Genomic DNA, 22,551 nt, shown 5'->3' with positions numbered 1-22,551 from the left:
GATGTTGGAACATGCGTTTTGATGAAGTTATTGGGGTTATGATTTGATGAAGAACAAGTTTGATCCTTATATATACAAAAAGATCAGTGGGAGCTCAGTTGCATACCTTGTGCTTTATATGGACGAGATCTTGCTCATTCGGAATGATACAAGATGTTGGGAGACATTAAAGCTTGGTTGTCCACTAAGTTTTTCCATGAAGGATATAGGTGAGGCTTCCTACATCATTGGCATCAAGATCCATAAGGATATATCTAGAAGAATGTTAGGATTAACCAAATCTTCGTACATTGAGAAGATCTTGAAGAAATTCAAGATGGAAAACTCAAAACGAGGATTCCTTCCGATGAGGCATGGAATTAAGTTGTCCAAGAAGCAGTCTCCCAAGACTGATGAGGAACTTAAGCGGATGTCGGATGTTCTCTATGCTTCAGCCGTAGGCAATAATGAATATGTTGTCCTATGCACTAGGCCCGATGTCACATACGCTTTGAGCGTGACAAGTAGATATCAAATGTATGCCGGAAAAAACCCACTAAAGTGCGGTCAAGACCATACTTAAGTACCTGAAAAGGACTAAGGATATGTTCTTGATCTACGATGGTGGAGAATTGATACTGGAAGGCGACTGCAATGCTAGTTTGCAGTCAGATATAATAATTCCAAGTCTCAATTAGGTTTGGTATTCAAACTGAATGGTGGTGTGGTTGCTTGGAAGAATTCCAAGTAGGCTACCACAGCGGATTCCACCACAGAAGTTGAATACATAGCAACTTCAAAAGCAGCTAAGGAAGCAGTTTGGATGAAAAACTACATCGAATAGTTGGGTGTAGTACCTAGCATTGCTGAACCAGTGGTTATCTTCTGTGATAATAATGGGATGATAGCACAAGCTAAGGAACAGATATGTCATCACCATTCCAAGCACATTCTTAGATGCTACCATCTACTTAGAGAGATGGTGACCAGAGGTGACTTTCAAGTGGACCGAGTCAGCTCAATAGAAAAAATAGCAGATCCACTTACTAATTCAGTATCGCAAATTGCTCATACTCCCAGCATCTTCATAAGATGGTTTGAGATCGATGGTTGATTGGCTTTAGGACAAGTGGGAGATTGTTAGGATAGATGACCAGAACCAATTAGATTGGCTTGGATGTAATCTGTTTTGACAATTGCTCGATATTATGTAATATTGTTTAATGAATAAAATGAGTGTTCGCTATTGGCCTTTTCCTTTATTATGTTCATTCCATATATTTATATTTACTTAAACATCATAACAAAGCCCACATTTTATTTAGATGATCATGCAGTTAAACTGCGCATTAGATGGCAGTCATGAAATCAACTATCAAAATGTTAGGTCAGAAATTTTTAAGTCGAGAACCTCAAGATTGGGCATCGAGTGTCCTATAAAAACTTGCACTAACAATTACATTCATTTGATGAGTGCCACATTTGATCCGTGACAGACGTGAGACGTTTATACAATCTTAGTGGGTTGATTGGCTAGGTGACCAATTGAATAAACTAACTCGTGGGGATCGTCATACAAAAGTGTTGGAGGCTTGATCGGTATGACTTGAATTCTCGGCTCCGATAGTACGAGAGTAGTCCTCAAACTTGAGGAACTACGGCAGTCACATGCATATGATGATTGTATCTTGGATCTGGCAAGAGGTGATTGTGTCATAGACATGATCATTTTAAGCCTTGTCCAATGCAGTCGGAATATGTAGCAAGGACGATAAATTTCAAGAAGAGGATTCGTCCCCTTTGAATATATGATGGAGGTATCTCCTATGCACTTGGAGACGCATTCACGCCTTATGAACCATGGCCACAGTGATTGGTCGAATGGGAAAAGGAGGTTCCTATGTCAAACAATTAAACGTAATGCGGTCTCAAGTATTAAAGTATAGACGCCTAGTCCAGGATGGGAACCGACACCAAATTCTATGCCCTAGACTAAGGTCCGGAAGCGGTAGACGGAAGGACCGTACGGGTATGGACTCAGAGAGCCTAAATGTTCACACGAATATTCACCTAATCTCTAGTGCCATGCGCCGTTGCTAGACGGCTACCCATGGTGATGGGCTTTCTTGATTAAAGGTTAATCAAGAATTATCAGTTAATTAATAATAGTGTTAGACAATAGCCCAGGTCTAGCTGAAAGGTGAACCTAAAGAATCACACATAAATCACCATAAAGAAACAAGAAATTAATTTGAAATCAATTCCACAAGTAATTAGATTACTTATAAATGAGAGATCCATTGGATGGAAGGCCCAGGAATAAATTAATGGAATTAATTTGTATTAGGCTTGTCCTTGTTATTTAATAAATTGGACCTTATTAATTAATAAAGACAATGAGGGCTTACGTATTTAATTGAATTAAATGCATACTGGGCACAATTGGATGAATTTTTATTAAAATTGAATTTAAATAAAAATTAATTGGGCTTGTATTTTTAAGCATAAAAATCGGCCAACCCACCCCTTTTGAGACCATTGAAAAATTCTATCGGAGGAAACAATTGGCTAGCAACTTGCAATTTTAGCCATCTTCTTGATTTGGAATTAAGAAGACATACCATATAGATGAAAGAATATATCTAGACACATTTCTGTACATCTATATAAGTCATATATATTATATTGTGTACAATGTTATCTAAGGGAATTATTATTACACAATATACAACAAAAATATAAAAATCCTCTTTTTCCTTGCTCCTCTCGGCCACACCTCTCTCTTGCTCTTGGAGCAATTTTTTCTCTTGTTCTCTTCTAGCAAAGAGAGCATTGAGATTCCAATCCAGTGTAGTATAGACAAATTAGAGGGTTCCTGTATTGGAGCCTCAAGTGAACAACCTTTCAACCGAATGATAGAAAACGAAGGTATCGAATTTCTACTTTCTTGTCATTTCGGTTTATGCCTATTTGTCTCAACCCCGTGTATGTTTATTTTGTTTTTCTATATATAGAACGCCCGAAAACTCCTAGGGTACATCCCTTAGATTCGTTATTTTGTACTTTAATTTTAGTTATTATGTGTTTTCGTTCTACTGCTTTCTGTTGCGCGTTCTCGGGCTGTACCACGCGATCCCTCACATACTAGGCACATTTCTATTGTTAGCATTCTCTTATAGAAAAATAAAACCCTACACCCGTGTAGGCACAAAAAACATCCATTAAGCCCCTCTCCGTGGAGGCATAGAAGCCTTGCTCTGAGAAGGCACCTTCAGGAAAGCCCTACTCCATACGGGCACGAAGTAAGCTCTTCATTTTCAAGGTGCCCCCCAGGAGGTCCAACTCTAGGAAGTCCAATCTGGGTAGAGCCCCCACAAAGTCCTACGAGGATCCCTTAAAAAATAAATTGGTCCAAAGAAGTCCAACCAACCTAAATCTCTCGAGAGGGCCCAAATCTAAGAATGCCTTATAGGCCCACAAAGAATTTTAGAGGCTTGAAAATTTGGAAAGTCATCCTTATTCCAAAAAAACACCTTCATCCACAACGACCTTCAACCACCGCCCGAGAATCATCGGTCCCCCAACTGCTGGGGATTCTTCACCGAATTCGTGGAGAATTCAGCCTTATTTAAAAATTTATGACCTTCTCAAACCAACTTATGATTGTTTATAAATAGAGAGCTCCTCCAACAGGAGCTCTCTACTAAAGTTTATCAAATTTATCACAATGATAGTTGTGAGAAATTAAATTCTTTTGGAAAAGACAGTCATGTAACATAAGCAAATCCTTCATAACTCCTTCTATATCAAAGGTTATTGTCATTTAAAATTTTATCATCACGCACTTCAAATACTACCGATCCCAAAACTCTCAAAATATATAAATCTTTCACTTAATCACTATTAAGTCTTTGAATCAAGGTGAGATAAAAAATTGGATTGTAAATAGAATTTTCTCCGTGGGGATGTAGGTGTTATTTTAAAAGTTACTTTTGTTATTTTGAGAGAAGAAATTGGTATTGTTAACAAGAATAAACAACTGTCAAGATAATAACAGATAAGAGGCAATACGCAGAAATAGACCCTATGAAAAGCTCCCCATCTAACTTGTACTCAGTCCATAATGAAACTTCACCCTGGTCCCTGGGTCCTCATTAGCCCAATATCAGACCTCCGGATTTGCCTGGCCCTCGAATACCCGCTCACCCATTCTTCCGCATCTTCGGTACGTGGTTCTCTACCAGCATCCAAGACACCTCTGACACTGCCCAGACAAGTTATGTTAGCAAAAGAATTACATAAGAAATTTTAATTTTATCTCTAGTTTAACATTCTCATATAATAAATTTATACTTATAAGAAAAAATATAAAATATTAATCTAACTCCACTCTAATTTAACATTCTCATATAATAAATCTGTACTTATAAAAAAAATATAAAATATTAATCTAACTCCACACACACACACATATATATATTATATTTATTTTCTTATAAATATAAAAGTATACGTGGGCATGTTAAATGAAGGATAAAATAAAAAATTTATGTAACTTTTTTTTGTTAATGCCAGTTTTTTCCATACATACCGTAATTAAAAGAGATCATATGTAAATAAAGTATTTTCAAAAGAAGTGTAAGTCTAATTTTAAAACTTCTAGAGAGTCTGAGTATAATTAACCCTAAAGATAATTATACATTACCAGATAGGTTTAAATGTAATTAAACCTACAAGGGTAAGCTACATGTATTCAGAATGATTTCCATTCTTCGCCCAAAAATGCAACTATGCAGATGATTACAAATATTCTCTTAGGCGTCCCAAACAATGGGGAACTGAGAACAACCCTGAGCATGTGCAAAAATTCGGGAGGGAGACTACAAACAAACTAAGACCAAAATCTGTATTTGATCTATCCAAGAATTAGAGATACGAGTCAGATAATTATATACTGAGTTCAGTAAGAAAAAGTCAGACACTAATGTTCAGTGACTTGATGAACAGGCAACATTTGCTGACAAAATTTAAAGACAATGGGCTCTGTAGTTTGGACACAGAATACGATATACAATCTGTGGTAGGTAGAGAGTCATATACACTACATCTTCCCCCTTTATTGTTGGAAAATAAAGGACAGTGACCTTGCACTCTCCACTATACAAGGGCAACAACTAAGTAAATATACTCTCCACTTTCATCTCAACCTGCTAGACACATCAGAAAATTTTTCCCATCAAAATGCAGCAACAAAAGGGTGAAGATCAAGAAAGAACACGAAAGAACAGGAATTATAATGTGCTCAAAATTGGAAATACTGGGTCCTGTGAGAATTGGAAAGCCTCCTCTTAGCTTGTGCTACTGGCTGCGAGTCTTTCGTAGAATAGGATGTATCCATGATCCGTATTACTGGAATACTCTTGAGCTGATCCAAAGAAGGTTTGAACAGCAGACTCATCAATCATCTCCACGTTTTCATCATCAAAGAATAACCAATGGTTGTGGCTTTTCACGAGGCTGACATAGTGGCCATGGTTGGGCCCACTCCCCACATGGACAACTACAGCAAACAAGGAATACTCGGCGTCAGCATCCTCAACTGTGTTGCTGAGTTTTAGTTCAAGAGGGAAGACGACTCGGTATGATAGCTTCTTATAACGGCCTAGCTGTTCAATGTACTTGAATCTCTTCAAATGAATGACCAGGATCTGAGGTGGCCTTTTAATCTTCATTCTCTTTTGAGCTTCTTGCAAGCTGCATGTTGCACCGAAGGCTCATTTCACAGTTTAACCAGAAAGCAAAAAGAAAAATAAGAACAATTATAACACATAACACCATGTTTTATCTCGTCTGCTTATGGATACAGACAAAGCATATTGGTTCCTGTTCTAAACAGAGCATCAAATGCATTTACATCTTTCAAGCAAAATCTACCAATGTTAACAGAAAGAAACCAAAATAATAATTCAAGAAAAGATCAGCAAATGTGGCTTTATTTTCGAGCCAATTGACCAGTGAGCTATCGCAGGAGCTCCCGAGCAGATATATAGAAAATGTTGAAACAACAAGACCCAGGTGGTCAGTTTACTTATTCCCCTTGTTGCACAGTAAAAATAAACACGAAGTAGAGAAAAAAATGAACCTATCAGTTCTCTGGAGGCATTTCAGAAGCATTTTCCTCTATTACACTTTTAAGAGCATTCACAATTTATTGGTAGTCTGATAGTTCAGAAATCTTAAATAACATCAAGCTCCTCGAGTCATGTTAACATGGATAGTTTAAGTGGGAAAATTATAGCAACGTCCAATGAGGTTTGGTATAATTATGAATAACCCTATTTTAAGTATTTGTAATTATACCAAACGTCAAGGTAGTTGTAATTTAGAAAAGATGTATATTGGTAATGATGATACCAAAGCTGTTTCTACTATGAATATCAATGAAAACTACAATTCCAGAAGCTTGACTCTAGAAATCAATAGCAGTTCCCAAGATTCATCCCATCAATGAAAGATCAATGTCCAATCAAATGGGACTGTTAGGAATGTTAAAGAGATTAAGATCATTCCCGAAAACGAAAATTTGGCTAACCTGCAGCATTTATCACAAAAGAATTTATCCTCAGCATTTAAAGTTTCAGTGGAGCTAAAGTTTTTCAGACAGCTTGTAATTGAACTGTTCTGATCTATATCAAGGCTCAGGTCAAGAAACGTTTCATCTCTTGCTGTCACCGTCTCACAGCGCAAGCACCTAGTTTCATTTGTCAATATACCCTGAAAAGTAATAACTATCAATTACGAAAAAGAGAATACATAAAAAAGTCAAAATGGTATGAGATTTGCATTTCAGGGTCTGAACAAGCTGAACTGTAACCAAAAAAGAAGAAGAAAGCAGAACAAATGGAACAAAAGTAATCTCAGACGTCTATTTTGCACCCCACCCAAAGGAAAAGGCAATAGGTGAAGAAATTTTTCCTGAAGAAAGAAAAAACAATTCAAGATGAGATGATATGCAGCGACACGCAAATAACTACACACCAGAAAGACACATATATGTATGAGGATGAATGGCAAACCCAACTTACCTGAAAATTCTTGTGCACCCAGGTGATCAGAGGCTCCTTTTGAGGACCATTTGAAGATATAGTTGTAGGCCCATTAGCAATTTTATGGGAAATTTCTTGATCACTCTTGGATGCTCGAGCCTCTTTCTCCAGTATGTCAACCAGTTCATTTAGCAAATAGTTTAGGAATTCATGGGCATCCTACATGTAAAACATGTTACAGCATGAGCTGATTCAAATTGGAGAAGACGGTTGTTAACGTGTAAGAAATTTATCAGAAGCATTAACAACGTCAGATGACTGGACTTATGATATGACGAAAAGAAACATGTAGAAATCAAGCTCCTATGCATTTTTACTAGATTGAACAATGCTTGAGGGCGGTCTATGTCCAACTAATTTTTCTATTTCCTTTCCACCAAAATGTCAACATCTGTTTTCTAATGCAGTAAAATGAATACAGTTCAAAAGGAAAGGTGCCTATTTGCATACCTGGTGCATGTAACTGCGAAAAATTTCATTTTGCTTCTTCAGACGCTGTACAAAACGTTTTGGAGCAAGAACACCAGTTTTCTTCTTTTGCGAGCTTATCTACATGCAACATCAGCGCAAAATTTAGAGGGAAGTTCACACGAACAGTTACACAACTCAGTTGCCTCATCATGGATTAAGATGCACAATTACCAGTTCACAAACCACAATTCCTTGCATGGACACATGAACATAGTTGACATACACAAACATACAAAGCTGAGTACACCCACACCCAACCTAGGGTTGAATTAAAATTCCACATGTTAGTAATCTCATCTTTAAGCATGTACTTTTTGTCACTCACGTTTTTTATATTCCATAATATACTCCTGTAAATAATAACGGAAGGAAGTTCAGAATAATACATTGCTTCTTGAAAGCTCTTAACTAATTTTAGCTGTTATATTAAGTGCAATATATTATAAGAATCTTAAAGTTCAAGACCCCACCTTCAATCTTTGGAATTAATGAGTGTCTTAGTCTGAAATCTTCCTAAAGTTGCCGAGATACAAAGAGAGAAAGAGAGAGAAGAAAATAAGTAGTTCGTGGAGCGCATAATGACGAAGCATACACATTCTGCAGAAAGAAGAGCAAGAAATGCTTCACAGAAAAAAAAAATAAAGTTCAATAAGCACGAAAAGAAACAGGAAGCAGAGATTAAAGAACCATCAAGGAAGAAATGGAAGAATCAGTTATTACTGAAAACAAAATGATTTAAACCCTGACCAAGTCACCAAGGGAAAAATGTCAATTTCAAGCTCAAGATATCTGAGTAGCATTCATGCAAAATAGAACTATATCGCCATATTTAACACATGCGTATCTCAATAGATTCAGAGACTCACTCACTGCTAGTATATAATCATAAAGTAGGTGACGAGATATACAAGAGTAGAAATTGACTTATTGAGCCTGTGGCTGACATACGTTAAAGAGCTTCTAGATCCAGCCATAAAAAGTCTGGCTCCAGAAATTAAGGCAGTGGAAAGAGTAAGCAGAAGTAATCAAATTGCAATGGCTGCACCATGCCCCTTATGATAATGTATGCATTACTAAGTCTGTCTTTGGAGTAATATTGATTATATTCAGCACCAATACCTCTCTATTCTTAGTCCCCATTTTATTCTTGCTACAGACAGAGGGCAGCACATATCTTAATATGTCTATGCCAGATCTCCGTTCTTAGAAGTCGAGCAAGAGCGAGTATTGTACTATTTGGAGGACATGATCTCTTACAAGTTCTGCAATTAAGCTAATGAAAATGTCATGTTTTCCATCTAAAATCAACCAATTAGGACATGCAACATGACTTTCAAGCCCTCTTATATTCTCAAATTAAGTATCTCTTAGAGGGTGTACACATTGCATTGTCCACAACCACAACAAAGGTTGGGAAGAGAGCAAGTAGAAACCCAGGATAGGCAAGGAGCACCATTTGGTCTTTACAACAGCACGGGATGCACAGCAGGAGGAACATCGTTGGCAGAAGATTGGAAATGTGACATCCAATGTCTATAGAAACTAGCTGTAATTGTGGTCTTGAGTTCCCCATTTCATTTCCCTTTCCCCACCCCCTGAAGGAAAAAAAGGAAAAAAGTTAAAAAATCCCCATCCAATGCCAAATGAAATTATGAATCTTATGACTGACAGACAGATTTTCCTTGGTGCTCCATACTTCAATCCCTTCACTCAGGTCAAAGCCTTAAAAAACCAAGAAAACTCCTTTCGTACTGGTAACCCACCATTAATCTCATCAATCCCCATTTCTCCTATTTAAATACAGTACATTGTTGGTCTTATCACATTGTTTCAAGTGATGGATAAGGATTTCTCAAGATCTCAGTTCTTTTTGTTTTTCCCCCTCTCTTTCCTCTCAATTATCGTTACCTTTCTCATTCCTTCTGGAAATCCATACATAACTTCAGTCGTCCTCCAAAAGCATTTACCCTTCTTTCCAAGTTAATCAAGCACATGTTGGTTTAAAATCAAATTCAAATTCAAAGCATCTCTTATGACAGACAGATCATGAATTCCTTAGATGATGTTGCCCAAATAAATCAAGACTTTGGGAGACATCAGTCCATATATTAGTTGTATGGATTGATAGTTTCTATCACTTTGAGAACTCGCTTGTCATAACAAGAATGGTGAAAACACCAGAGCATACACTCACCCTCACCTCCACTAAGATCCTGTGTCCACTACTCTAGAATTGATGGCACATAAACTTGTTAAGTTAGAGGTGAGAAAAGCATGTCAAATGGAGATTACTTTCAATTTTTGTCCATATAATCACATATGAAATATGAGCCTTCACCCTAGGAGTCAAAGAGTCCTGCAATCTTCCACTTCATAGGGGTTCGTTAAGCAACAATTCTAAGTGACTATCTTCCCTCAGGCACCTCATAGGCTAAGCGGTTCTTTTGCAATCCACATAGTTCTAGAGTAAATAAAGAGAATGATTTCAGTTAATGTTGTCAAGAACGGCCATATGAAATCCACGAATGTTATCTGTACTTTCTGATATTCAACAAGATTTGATTCTGTGAGAAATCAAAAAGTAGTCGCCCCAACTCAAAATCAAGGATTTGTTTTTTCCTTTCAGATATTCCCATTTAAGCAGGTTCATTTCTATCTTTCAACTATGTTCCACATATGTAGGAATTAGTAGGCAGAGAAAATTACAAAAATTTCTCTGTCCACCCTATGGCATGCCAAGACAAGTCAAGTGTCAAAGCATAAGCTAAACACATCTATAATGGCATTTCCAACACCACAAAGTTCGCAAAAGAGCATAATTTTCTTCATGTTTTCTCCTCCTGTTTCATTAGTTTCATGATATGGCCCATATTCCAAATCAGGATGGTACACATATTTTTCCAACGCCAACACAGATGACATAGGAATAAGAAGGGCTCGAGGATCGATATTTACTATATGCAATTACAGAACAATCTTTTCCTTTATCCCTTTGCATATCTATGATAAAAAAAAATTAGCAATCAGCAGGCAACATATTTAATTCAAATCAATTGGTTCTGCTGGACATGAGCTAAATCAAATGTTATGTTCAAATAAATTAAATCAACAACTGGACTCTGTCTGTCTGTCATTCCCATTCAAAGTTTAGGCATCATGTTATTTATAGAGAATACCACCAAAATAGTGTAGAACTGTGGAAACGATCTATCATCAAGATGTACATTCCACAGATGAAAATATCTTCACCCAATGAACTAATTGGATTTGACATTCTCCCAAACACATAGTTTACCTGCAAAAACAAGTCTGCTAGGCATGTCAAGAGATTTTCTTCTACATCTGCAGGATTTTTGTTATTCGAATAATACTCAAGCAACTGCTCACGAAATGGAACGCAGAAATAAAGAGCCTGCATGACAAAGGGTGAAAGAAATAAAAAAGTTGCCCAATATAATTCTCCATCATAGAAGGCATATATTCTTTCTTAACGGTAAATAATGTGACTTTGAATCACTAGAGCAGCTGGAATTCAGCCAGTGTAACAAGTCTTGAAAGCTAATTGAAGCATGCATACATGTTTGGTCAGTCAGTATCTGGGTGAAAATTCAACAATGATAGGATCTTACAACTACCCAAAACTAGCCATTAGTACAACAAGACCAACTACTGTAGCAAACAGAGCATAACTCAAATCTAGCCATGTTCAGAAAGAAAATACACCATGCATGTTATATTACAGTGACAGCTAGATTGTAGATTAAAGTCAATTTATAAGCAGACAATTACCAGTGTAGAAATTAAATGCAAGAGCAAAATTAACCATTCATTATCTTCATCCATTTGTAAAACTTAATTCGATATGCACCACAAGTATATAATATAAAACCCTGGTCAAAACATGGGCATCCACATTCAGCATCTAACTTAATTTCTGCATGTTGGTCCATAAAAAATGTGAAGATAGATGACTCCTTGATTCTATTGTTCTGCCCACCACTCCAAAATTTCCAGTGGAGCCCCAGTAAAAGTGTGCCTTGACTCCACCCACTAACTAATCAATGAAAAAAGTAACGCTGAAAAGAAGAAAAGTTTTACAAGTTAATCAGATAGTCCATTCCAACCGAATTTCATTTTAATGCATCTAAAAGACAATTGGCTTCCGATCTACGGATGTAGAACAGCATAGTTCTGCCAAACATCAATAGCTACTTATCAGCAGAAAGCAAACGATGGCCCCGAATTCCTACACACTCTCGCATTAAACTAAGAAATCCACTAAGTCCAACAATCCAATTCAATAACGAAAGCATAGCCAATATCCGAAGTGCTTCGAAAGAGTCGAAAACTGATCATCAACAGAAAACCCACATCCCAAACGACTGGAACCAACGGAGATTAATAAATCAACATCAGTTAAAACCTGAAGCACGCTGTTGCAGTAACAAGTATTGCCGAAATTCTCGAGACCAAAATACCGCTCGCCTTCAGGAAATTGGTCGCCCAATGCTTTCTCCAGTTTCGAACCCGCTGCTCCCATTCTTCCCTCACTTCATCCAATCCTCCTCCACTTTCTCTCTCCCTCTCTACTCTCTCTATATCTATCTGCCTATGCCTATATTTCTATACAACTAAAAACTGACTTCGTGCGTGTAATACGGGTTGTGCTTCTGGATCTTTAGGGTTTTATTGAGAGAGATTAAAAATATTTTCGAACCAAAATTGGAGTTGTAAAATAGCGAAAAAAGATTGAAATTAGGGATTCTAAATATACGAAAAAAGGAGAAAAAGGTGGAAAATCTGTATATATCTATATTTGCGATGAAGATCAGGGGAAGAATTGAGATTTGGAAATGGAATATGGAATTAAAATGTAGAAAGCACTGAGCACACGCCAATATTTGCTATTTGCACTCCTCAATCGTCGTCGTGGCTTGGGGGAAAAATAATAATAATAATGATTTATTAAGAATTAATTACTTTTGCATGGGAAACACGTGCGAGGGTTCTCTGTCGTCGTAGATGGGATAATTTTGCAAGAATACGATTATCCGGATCTAAATATTATTATTCAATTTGAATATACTTATTAAAAGTAAAAATATTTATTAAAATTATGGGTAAATACATTTTGCACCCCTAAACTCTGTATAAAATGTATTTATACCCCTGAGTTATAAAATGTAACAAAATAGCCCCTTATGATATGCACTAATTTTTTTATGACAAAACTGCATCTAATTATTTACACCCCTAAAATATCTCTATTACAACCATTTTTCTAAATATAATTTGAATTATTATAAATTTTTTTATTTAAAAAAAATAATACTCAAATTTGTCATTTTTATACTGAATATAGAATCTGTATAAACTTAATAAATTTTTTACACAACTGGTGAAAATTTAAATAATTTTTGCTTGTATTGTTATACATATTGAACTTTTCTTAGAAATAAATTATCAATATAAATCTAAAATGTTACATTGAACATATATATACTGTAAAATATGCAAATCTATAATATAATTAATATATAATATTCTATATTTTTTTAAGTGATACAATTTTATAATGTGGACATGTAATTGAATAAAAAATTATAAGTTATATAACATACTTTTTCTATAATCTTATATGGATTATGTTGACACATATTTACATGTACTTTTTAGCATAATTTATTTATTTTGTAAAATATATTTGCATATACTGAGTTTATAAATATATTTTTGTACCATAATTTATAAAAAATTATAAATTATAAATATTATTTTTAAAATAAAATGTGAATAAAAATTTAAATAACTAAAAATAATTTGTGAAGATATTTTAACAAAAACAAATTTTGGAAAGTAGAATTTAAAAGTAGAGGGTAAGTAGAGAAGGGCATTATAGTCTTATAATGTTTAATTATTTAATCAATAGTATTTTTGTTATTTTTAATACTTTAAAATATAAATAAGATAAAATGCATAATTAGGGGAGCAAAGTGTATTTAACCCTTTAAATTAAGTAGTATGGGTACAATATCTAATAATTTGCGTAAAAAATATTTACTTTTTGTTAATGCCAATGATGCTACGACCAGAAATAAGGAAATAGAAAACAAATTTCTAGTATAAAAGCGATTCAAAATGGATCAGTCTGATTGTGTATATCCAGAACAATTTCAGAAATAAAATACAATGGATACATAGACAATTATCTAGTATTTTTCGCGATTCGTCTTTAAAAAAATTGATGTCGAAATGAACAAATACTTCATTATCGGGCTGATCAGGTTAAGACCACCTCCCTTGAAAGACACATTTCAAAGTAGAATCGTAAAGTATGAAAATAAATAATACATCGTGCAATGGGATTTCGATAAAATTGCAAGTCATACCAAATATAATATTAAAAAAATAGGTGCAATGCAATATAAATGTAGAGAAACTCTTGATGAGTTTAATTAAGAGTATAAATGTGTATTATGTTATGTTCTTGCAGCATATTTTCTATTTTACTAGCGTTTAGAGGTACAATATAAAAGCGTTGGATGCCAATCTTTGTTGGTGTTAAAAATGCTTTTTATAAACTTTTAGACATAATCTAAGGTATTGAATATATATCTAAAGAGTATCCCACCATACATGTACTATCTATCTACCTATACTATATATATACTTAGATATAATTGAAAAGGGTGGTTTTAGTATCTATTTGTTTTTTACTCCGTCATTTTCGTTTTATTTTAAAAAAATTATGTATTTATTTTATTTATTATTGTGCATATTTAAATAACTACTTCTCCCCACTTTTTTTTTTTAAAGCCAAAATAAATGAGCATAAGGTGAAGAAATATAACACATTTTCAAAACTAGGAAATAGGAAATACTCAAGATATCAAGTCCAACGCAAAGCTACTAATAAAAAGAAAAAAAAGAAATGACAAATCAAGATGGATCCCAAATAAGTCTCAGTAAAACCTGCATTATCATGGAGTCCAAAAATAATCCTAAAGAAGGACCAACTCCATTTTTGACCAATCCAAATTTGTTGCTAGAAGCTTCCAAGTCCAGGAAAAGCAGCCTGAATTACGCAAGACTTACCCAAAATCTACTACTGCAAGGTCAAAAGCAATTTTTGATCCATCAAAATACTATTCATCATAATCATCATTGAGGAGGGGGTTGGAACGGGACCTCACTGCACTTCGGGTTTATATCCTATAACTAAAGGAAGCGGATCGACCTGGGAACACGCGAGCGGAAGCGTCGGAGAAATAATGAAACGGTAAAAAATATAAGAATAATTAAAATTATTCTACACCCATGTAAAGGGTGTACCCTTGATGCTCCCGGGCATTTGATGAAGTATGCGGATTTAAAAATTAAAAAAAAAAACAAAATCCAAACATACTTACATAAATCTAACGAAAGATATGTGGTATTTAAAATGAAACTTTGCATCGTTTATTTTTTTAACCGACAATCGTGCATTGGTCCCTGTGTCACCCTAGGCTCCAACATAGGAGTCCTCTATAGATGATCCACACTACACCATGGCAAGAAGGTTTTGATCTCTTTCCTAGAAGAAATCAAAATCGATTGGAAGATGACGAAAGAGAACTACACTATCAATTAGTGTATTCTCTTCATCAAAAATTCTCCCTAAATCAAAGAGAGTTGGAGAATTAGAGGGATGAGAGGGTGAGAAAGAGGGAGAGCCTGAGAGCTCCTATTGGAGGAGGCTTGGAGTGACAGACGCGAGGTGTCTATGCGATCTTGGTGGGTTGATTGGCTAGGTGTCGAATCAACTAAACTGAATCGAGGACATCGTCAGATGGAAGCCTTGGAGGCTTGGTTGGTATGACTAGAATTTTCGATTCCGATAGTACGGGAGTAGTCCTCACACTTGAGGAACCACGACAGTAACGTGCATACGATGACTGTATCTTGGATGTGCGCGAGAGGTGATTGTGTCGCAGACATGATCATCATAAGCATCATTCAATGCAGTTGGAGTATGTAGCAAGGACCGTGAGTTCCAAGAGAATCCGTCCCCCATCAATATTTGATAGAGGTATCTCCTATGCATTTCCAGACGCACTTACGCCTTGTGAACCTGTGGCCATAGTGGTTGATCAAGTAGGAAAGGAGGTTCCTACGCCGATCAATTGAACGTAGCATGGTTTCAAGTATTAAAGCATAGATGCCTAGTCCAAGATGGGAACCGACACAAAATTCCATGCGCTAGTGATGGGTGTCGAATCCACCAAAAATAATTCCTACGAATACTTTTGTAGAAGTGTGAGTGGGTCGAATCCACAGGGATTGGTTATAAATTAATTCCTTCAAAAATAAAAATAATTAGGTGGTTTTTTTTATTGTGAAGAAGAATAAAAATAAAAAACTAAATAAACTAAAGAGCTAATAAAATTAAAAGAGGTAAATATAAGATAAAAGTATTCCAGTTAAAGATAGGATCATGCTTAATTCCAAGTTTGATCATAGATACAAAGATAACAATTATTCATGATTATTAAATTGGTTATAGCCATTGGTATGACCTAACGACTTCAACTTTCCTTACCCTGTGAATAGTCAAGAAACGTCCGTTGACCAAATCCCTAATCAGTAACACAACCTTGGGAATGTCCTCAAGATTTAATTTACCGAAAACAATAAGAACTAGAAGGCCTAACTCTAACCAATAAATTTGTACGAGGATTTATTTAAGTTAAATTGTACATTCCCCATAACATAATCGAAAACTTCTACATAATCAATTATGTTATGTTACCACTATTATTAAACTAAATAAACAATTATGGATTTGCAAGTTCAATTGGCTAGGCAGATATTCTTGACAATGAATAACGGTACCTATCATTCATAAATCAGAGTATTTGTAATAAAAGCACAGAGAACAACACAAATACCAATATGAATAAAGTAGAAAGCATAAATTAGATCTCACAACTTGTTGGATTTAAGCATTCACCAAGTCTTCAACCAGAATGAGAGAACTAGCTAGACATGCTCATGAAAGAATACATGAAAAGCAAGGTAGCAAAATATCATAAAAATGCAGAAAAATAGAGAGACGAGAATTCAAGGTCTAAAATTCTCAAGAGTTCAAAAGTTAATCTTAAAGTAAATTACATCACATATATATACTAACTGGATACCTAATTCTACTAGGATTAAAAGGTAGATTCCTAATTGAACTAAAAGACTAATGGAAATAAAATTATTATCCTAGTTAAACTTCTCATTCATCAAAAGGTAGTCCAAGCAGCTCCAAATTCTTGCCAGAATCGAGTTTGAGTCTTGTCCAAATTTTCATTTTGATTCTTTTCTTCATTCTCGTTCTATTTTTTCTTAATAGACTAATGCTGCAAAATAATATTTAATTAGGAGCATTTTGGTCATAAAAAAGGTCAAAATATCATATGAAATAGGCATAAAACGCGATCCTATCAAATATCCCCCCATTTAACCCTTTGCTCATCCTCGACGCAAAGAAATAGTGATAAAAAAAAAAGGTTCAAGAATTTCATTCCAAACTTTATGGATCGCTGACGAAAGTACCCAAGCAAAAATCTAGGTAAGTGTTTAAAGAATGGTACACCATATGATAAAAGACAACTCAACAAGCTTCAAACAAGTTTTACAAGATGTTTTTCATCAAAAACTAAGCATGGAAAATAAGTGGACTATGCTCTCATATCTCCCAATCTCTCAAGTGTTTTTGGTTGAGTGTTTCGCTCAAATGCTTGCTATGAAAATACTTCACCATAGGCTTGATTATACACCAAAATCTCCACCACTTATAAATATGCACATACTTGAATCAAGTTGTCTTATATTTTGGTTATGATGGGGCTTTGGTTTAGGGATAGGAAGAATTAGAGAAAATGAGGTGAATCCAAGGAACCAAATTAGAGCACCAAGTAATAGATGTTGGAATCCAAACTTCTCAAAATTGATTTATCTCATACTCTAATTTCATGTCCCACTTTCCTCGACTTGAGCTATCCCTTTTTTTTTTTCGCCTTCCTTGATTTTTTCTTTTTCTTTTTATTTGTTTTTTTTCTTTCTCTTTTTTTTGAAGGCATATTTTTCTTTCTTTTCTTTTCTTTTTTTCTCTCTTTCTTTGTCTATTAGGGCATAGAACAAGATTGTCATATGACATGTTAGCTCATAAACCTCCTTTACAATAATTGAGATATCCCCACATTTAATGTCAAAACACATACTTAGAAAATATCTCTATTTCCTTGACGCTCTACTAGTCCTTGGAAGAGCCAAACAAGGTTAATAAAAAGATGGTAGAGTTTGTTTATACTTGGGATTTCATAACAAGGAATTAAGGCTTATAAGGCTCAAATGGGCTTACTAAGGGGAATTGCATGTGGGTGGTCATTTAACCTAAAGGGGTTTTTATCATAGTGCCTTTATCATTTTCAAGTGTATACATAGAGATGTGGCCTCGATATGGTTAAAACAATTCTAGGAAGACAAAATTATGAAGCATTGTCTCTCAAGACAAGAACAATTGTTGATTTTCATGAGTGTATAGGCTCAAAATTCCTCTCTAGGTAGGTTATATCCACCAATTTTCCACATTCAATTTTCAAATCAAATCACCATTTGCAAAAGCAAGTTCTTAACCATAAGTTGTCAAGAGTCATTAGATGCACACCCTTATCACACATTACCAAATTATTACTTGATTAGCCTAAGTCTTTGATCATAAAGCTAGCATGAGGACAAGGGAAAAAAATATAATCCAAACAATTAATCTACCAAGACTTATTTTTCTATCAAAACAATCATCAAAAACCCTCTCCCCACTTAATTCCACATTGTCCTCAATGTGGGAAGCAAGCATATATGAAATAAAAGAAAAGGAGAAATAGAACGTCCCTTAGTGATCCGGGGATAAGTGGTGGAACTGCGGGAGCTCGAGAATTGTGAGACCGAGAATGAGAGAGAGAGTCCCTTGTGGATGCTCATACATCTTGACAGATTAGTTGGCCGAGTTAGACGTGGGTTGATGCATGTTCACCTTGACCTGCAAAAATCGACTGTAGTGGTATCACAACATTCAAAAAAAGTTAGATAAGAGAGAAAATAAATTGAGAAAAAGAAAATGACAGGGTTGCCTCCTAAGAAGTGCCATTCTTTAACGTCTTTGGCTAGACGTTGTTGTGCCTCAACTTAAATGAGTTGGACACTCTAAATCCACTTCTTCTATTTAATGCACCCGGTGATGGTGTGGATTTAGGAGAACTTGGCGGTTCATGGATAACTTTTTCCTCGAACTTATTTTGTCATGAAAAACTTTATTTTTGTAAGTTCTTAGACTAGAGGTGAGACTTTTGTTAAATGCTCCCTCACCATTGAACATATCATTTTCTTGCACCAAAGGGTTAATAAAATCAACGAGAAAAACTGAATGCACATTATTAGAATATTGCATAGCACCAATAATGCTAAAACTCATAACCTCATTATCAAATTCCATATAGAGAATTCCGACATCAACATCAATTTTGGTTTTTGAGGTTTTAAGGAATGATCTTCCTAGCAAGGTGGATGTAGAATTGGGAGAAATATCCCCCATCATATTAAGCATGTAAAAATTAGCAGGAAAAACCCATTCATTAATTTACACAAGTACAACCTCAAGAACTCCTTCGGGGTAAACTACGGAACGATCAGCAAGTTGAAGAACAACCCCGATATCTTTCAATGGGCCAACAATCAAAGATTTATAGATAATAAGAGGCATAATATTGATTGAAGCACCCAAAATCAAACATGGCCTTTTCTATTCCAATCTTTCCAATTTTTCAAGGGATAGAAAATATACCTGGATCAATGAAGTTAGGAGGTAGTTTTCTTTGAAGAATGGCAGATATATTTTCTCCCATACTTACCCTTTCATTACCTCTCAATTGAATTTGTCGGTGCACAACTCCTTGAGAAACTTTGCATAGCGTGGTATTTGCTTAATTGCATCGAGCAAGGTAATATAACCTCAACTTTGAGTAAAGTTTCAAGGATCTCCTTCTCATCTTCCTCCTTTTTGGACTTGGCGAATCTCTTTGGGAAGGGAGGTTTGGGCATGAACACCTTGGGTATGTCCGCACTGACTTGGTTGGATTTTTCAGTTTGTTTTGGAGGAATTTCGAGTGCATGCTCTGTGTTGCTCTGTTCTACGTTCCCACGCACAATTGAATTTTCGTCCTCTATTTTGCCTTGTTGTGCGTGCCCACGTCGAGTGTTATTTTCGAATTGTAGCTCTTTTCCACTGCATAAGATAATAGCACTAACGTTTTGTTTAGAATCAATGATAGTTTGGGAGAGAAACTTACCTTGAGATTCCAAGCGCTGACAGATGAGGCCAGTTGACTCATTTGGGATTCCAAATTTTGTATGCTCAAGCGGGTTTCTTGTTGGAATTGTTGGGTGCTCAAAGCGAGTGCTCTCACAATATCCTCTAGGGGCATACCACTACTGGGATTGGTTTGAGGTGGTGGGGCTGGTAGTTGGTGTGGGATCCTCTGAAAATTTTGAGGTTGATTGCCATAACTCAAATTTGGGTGATCTCTCCATCCAGGATTATAGGTATTAGAAAAAGAGTCATATCTCCTTTGTTGTTGCCAGGAAAATCCACTACAACATCAATATGTTAAGTTGATTCTTCATGAAGTGTAGGACAAGCATCAGTGCAATGTCCCGAAGATGTACATATCCCACAAGTCTTGTCTTGTTGAATACTTCCCCCTATAAAATTTTCAATAAGAGAAGTAAGTTTATCTAAACTTTCATCAGTAGAAGTACTTACCTCGTTTACCCTTCGTAGGGGGTTGTCATTTCTACTACCGAATTGTTGATTATTAGCCGCCATGTTTATGATTAGTTTGCGTGCTTCGGTAGGAGTTTTGTCATACAAAGCAGCTCCAGTAGCTGCATCCACCAATCTTCTATTTGCCTTAGACAATCCTTCATAAAAATATTAAACTAGAAGATGGTTGGAATTTGGTGATGGGGGCAACTCTCCACCAATTGCTTGAATCTCCCCCAATACTCATAGAAGCTTTCACAGGAGAATTGACGTATTTCACTTATTTCCTTTTAGATATTTGTAGTCCTTGAAGCGGGGAAGTAGTTCTCAAGAAATTATTTCTTGAGCTCGTTCCAACTAACAATAGATCCCGGATAGTAAGGAGTATAGCCAATCTTTTGCTTTGTCGCCCAATGAGAATGGAAAAGCTCTTAGCTTGATTTGTTCTTTGGTGTCTCCTTGAAGTCTCATGCCGGAACACACCACATGAAATTCTTTGAGGTGTTTGTGCGGGTCTTCACCTGCAAGGCCACGAAAAGTAGGAAGTAAGTGAATGAGGCTGGATTTAAGTTCAAATCAACATTTAAAGTAGGATATTCAATGCAAAGCGGTTGTTGATGTAAGTCAAGGGAAGTCATCTCTTTAATCATTCGTTTCGGATTTTGGGCCATGACTTCGTCTTTAGAGTCGCTAGACGTGGACACGTCTAACTCAGAATTTGCTGCTGGTTTGGAAGAAGTAGAAGCCTTTTTCTTGTGTTGCTTGGTTTCTTTTTGGAGTCTACGAGTGGTGTTCTCGATCTCTGGGTCAAATTCAAGTTCACCTATATGAGAAGAAGATGGCATAAAATCAAGTAACAAGAAAAAAGAAATTAATTTAAAGACACCAATCCACGAGAATGGCGCCAAAATTTTGATGGATGTCGAATCCACAAAAAATGATTCCTACGAACACTTTTGTAGAAGTGTGAGTAGGGTTAAATCCACAGGGACTGGTTTTAAATTAATTCCTTCAAAAATAAAAATAATTAGATGGTTTTTTTGATTGTGAAGAAGAATAAAAATAAAAACTTAATTAAACTAAAGAGCTAATAAAATTAGAACAAGTAAATATAAGAGAAAATTATTCCAGTTAAAGATAGGATCATGCTTAATTCGACAGTCGATCATAGATGCAAAGATAACAATTATTCATGATAGATGAATTGATTATGGCTATTGGTACGACCTAACGACCTCACCTTTCCTTACCCTGTGGATAGTCAAGGAACGTCTGTTAACTAAATCGCTAATCAGTAAAGAACCTTGGGAACATTCTCAAGATTTAATTTATCGACGGCATTAAGAACTAGAAAGACCCAATTATAGCCAATAAATTTCTGCGAGGATTTATTTAAGTTAAATTGTGCAATCCCCACAACATAATCGAAAACTTCTACATAATCAATTATACAATTGTACCACTAGTTATTGAACTAAACAAATAATTACGGATTTGCAAGTTCAATTGGTTAGGAAAGTATTCTTGACAATGAATAACGGTACCTATCATTTATAAATCAGATTATTTGTAATAAAAGCACAGTGAACAACACAAATAACAATATGAATAAAAGTAGAAAGCATAAATTAGATCTCACAACTTGTTGGATTTAAGCATTCACCAAGTTTTCAACAGGAATGAGAGAACTAGCTAGACATGCTCATTAAAGAACGAATGAAAAGCAAAGTAAGAAAATTTCATAAAAATGCAGAAAAATAGAGAGACGAGAATTCAAGGTCTAAAATTCTCAAAAGTTCAAAGGTTAATCTTAAAGTAAATTACATCACATATATATACTAACTAGATACCTAATTCTACTAGGATTAAAAGGTAGATTCCTAATTGAACTAAAAGACTACTGGAAATAAAATTATTATCCTAGTTAAACTTCTCATTTATTAAAAGGTAGTCCAAGCAGCTCCAAATTCTTGGCAGAAATCGAGTTTGAGTTTTGTCCAAATTTTTATTTTGGTTATTTTCTTCATTTTGCATTCCATTTTTTCTTAGTAGACTAATGCTGCAAAATAATATTTAATTAGAAGAATTTTGATCACAAAAGAGGTCAAAATATCATATGAAATAGGCACAAAATGTGATTCTATCACCTAG

At 35.4% G+C, this 22,551-nt stretch overlaps 1 protein-coding gene across 2 annotated transcripts; it reads right to left on the bottom strand.

The window, feature by feature from the left end:
- Positions 4,067-12,475, bottom strand: LOC105171195 (ubiquitin carboxyl-terminal hydrolase 3). Of its 2 annotated transcripts, none has more exons than XM_011092229.2 (7): positions 11,980-12,475; positions 10,852-10,968; positions 7,536-7,634; positions 7,065-7,244; positions 6,572-6,753; positions 5,298-5,733; positions 4,067-4,243 (listed from the first exon to the last, which is right to left on the bottom strand). In XM_011092229.2, the coding sequence occupies exons 1-6, from the start codon at positions 12,094-12,096 to the stop codon at positions 5,328-5,330; spliced, it is 1,101 nt and encodes a 366-aa protein (XP_011090531.1). In that variant the 5' UTR covers positions 12,097-12,475; the 3' UTR covers positions 4,067-4,243; positions 5,298-5,327. The 2 variants fall into 2 exon arrangements, with proteins under 2 accessions (XP_011090531.1, XP_011090529.1); XM_011092227.2 differs by lacking the exon at positions 4,067-4,243 and adding an exon at positions 5,026-5,186.

This window comes from Sesamum indicum, linkage group LG9 (assembly GCF_000512975.1).
Source record: "Sesamum indicum cultivar Zhongzhi No. 13 linkage group LG9, S_indicum_v1.0, whole genome shotgun sequence".
Classification (NCBI taxonomy): Eukaryota; Viridiplantae; Streptophyta; class Magnoliopsida; order Lamiales; family Pedaliaceae; genus Sesamum; species Sesamum indicum.
Note: the sequence above shows the minus strand (reverse complement) of the source record. Positions and strands in the feature narration are given on the sequence as shown.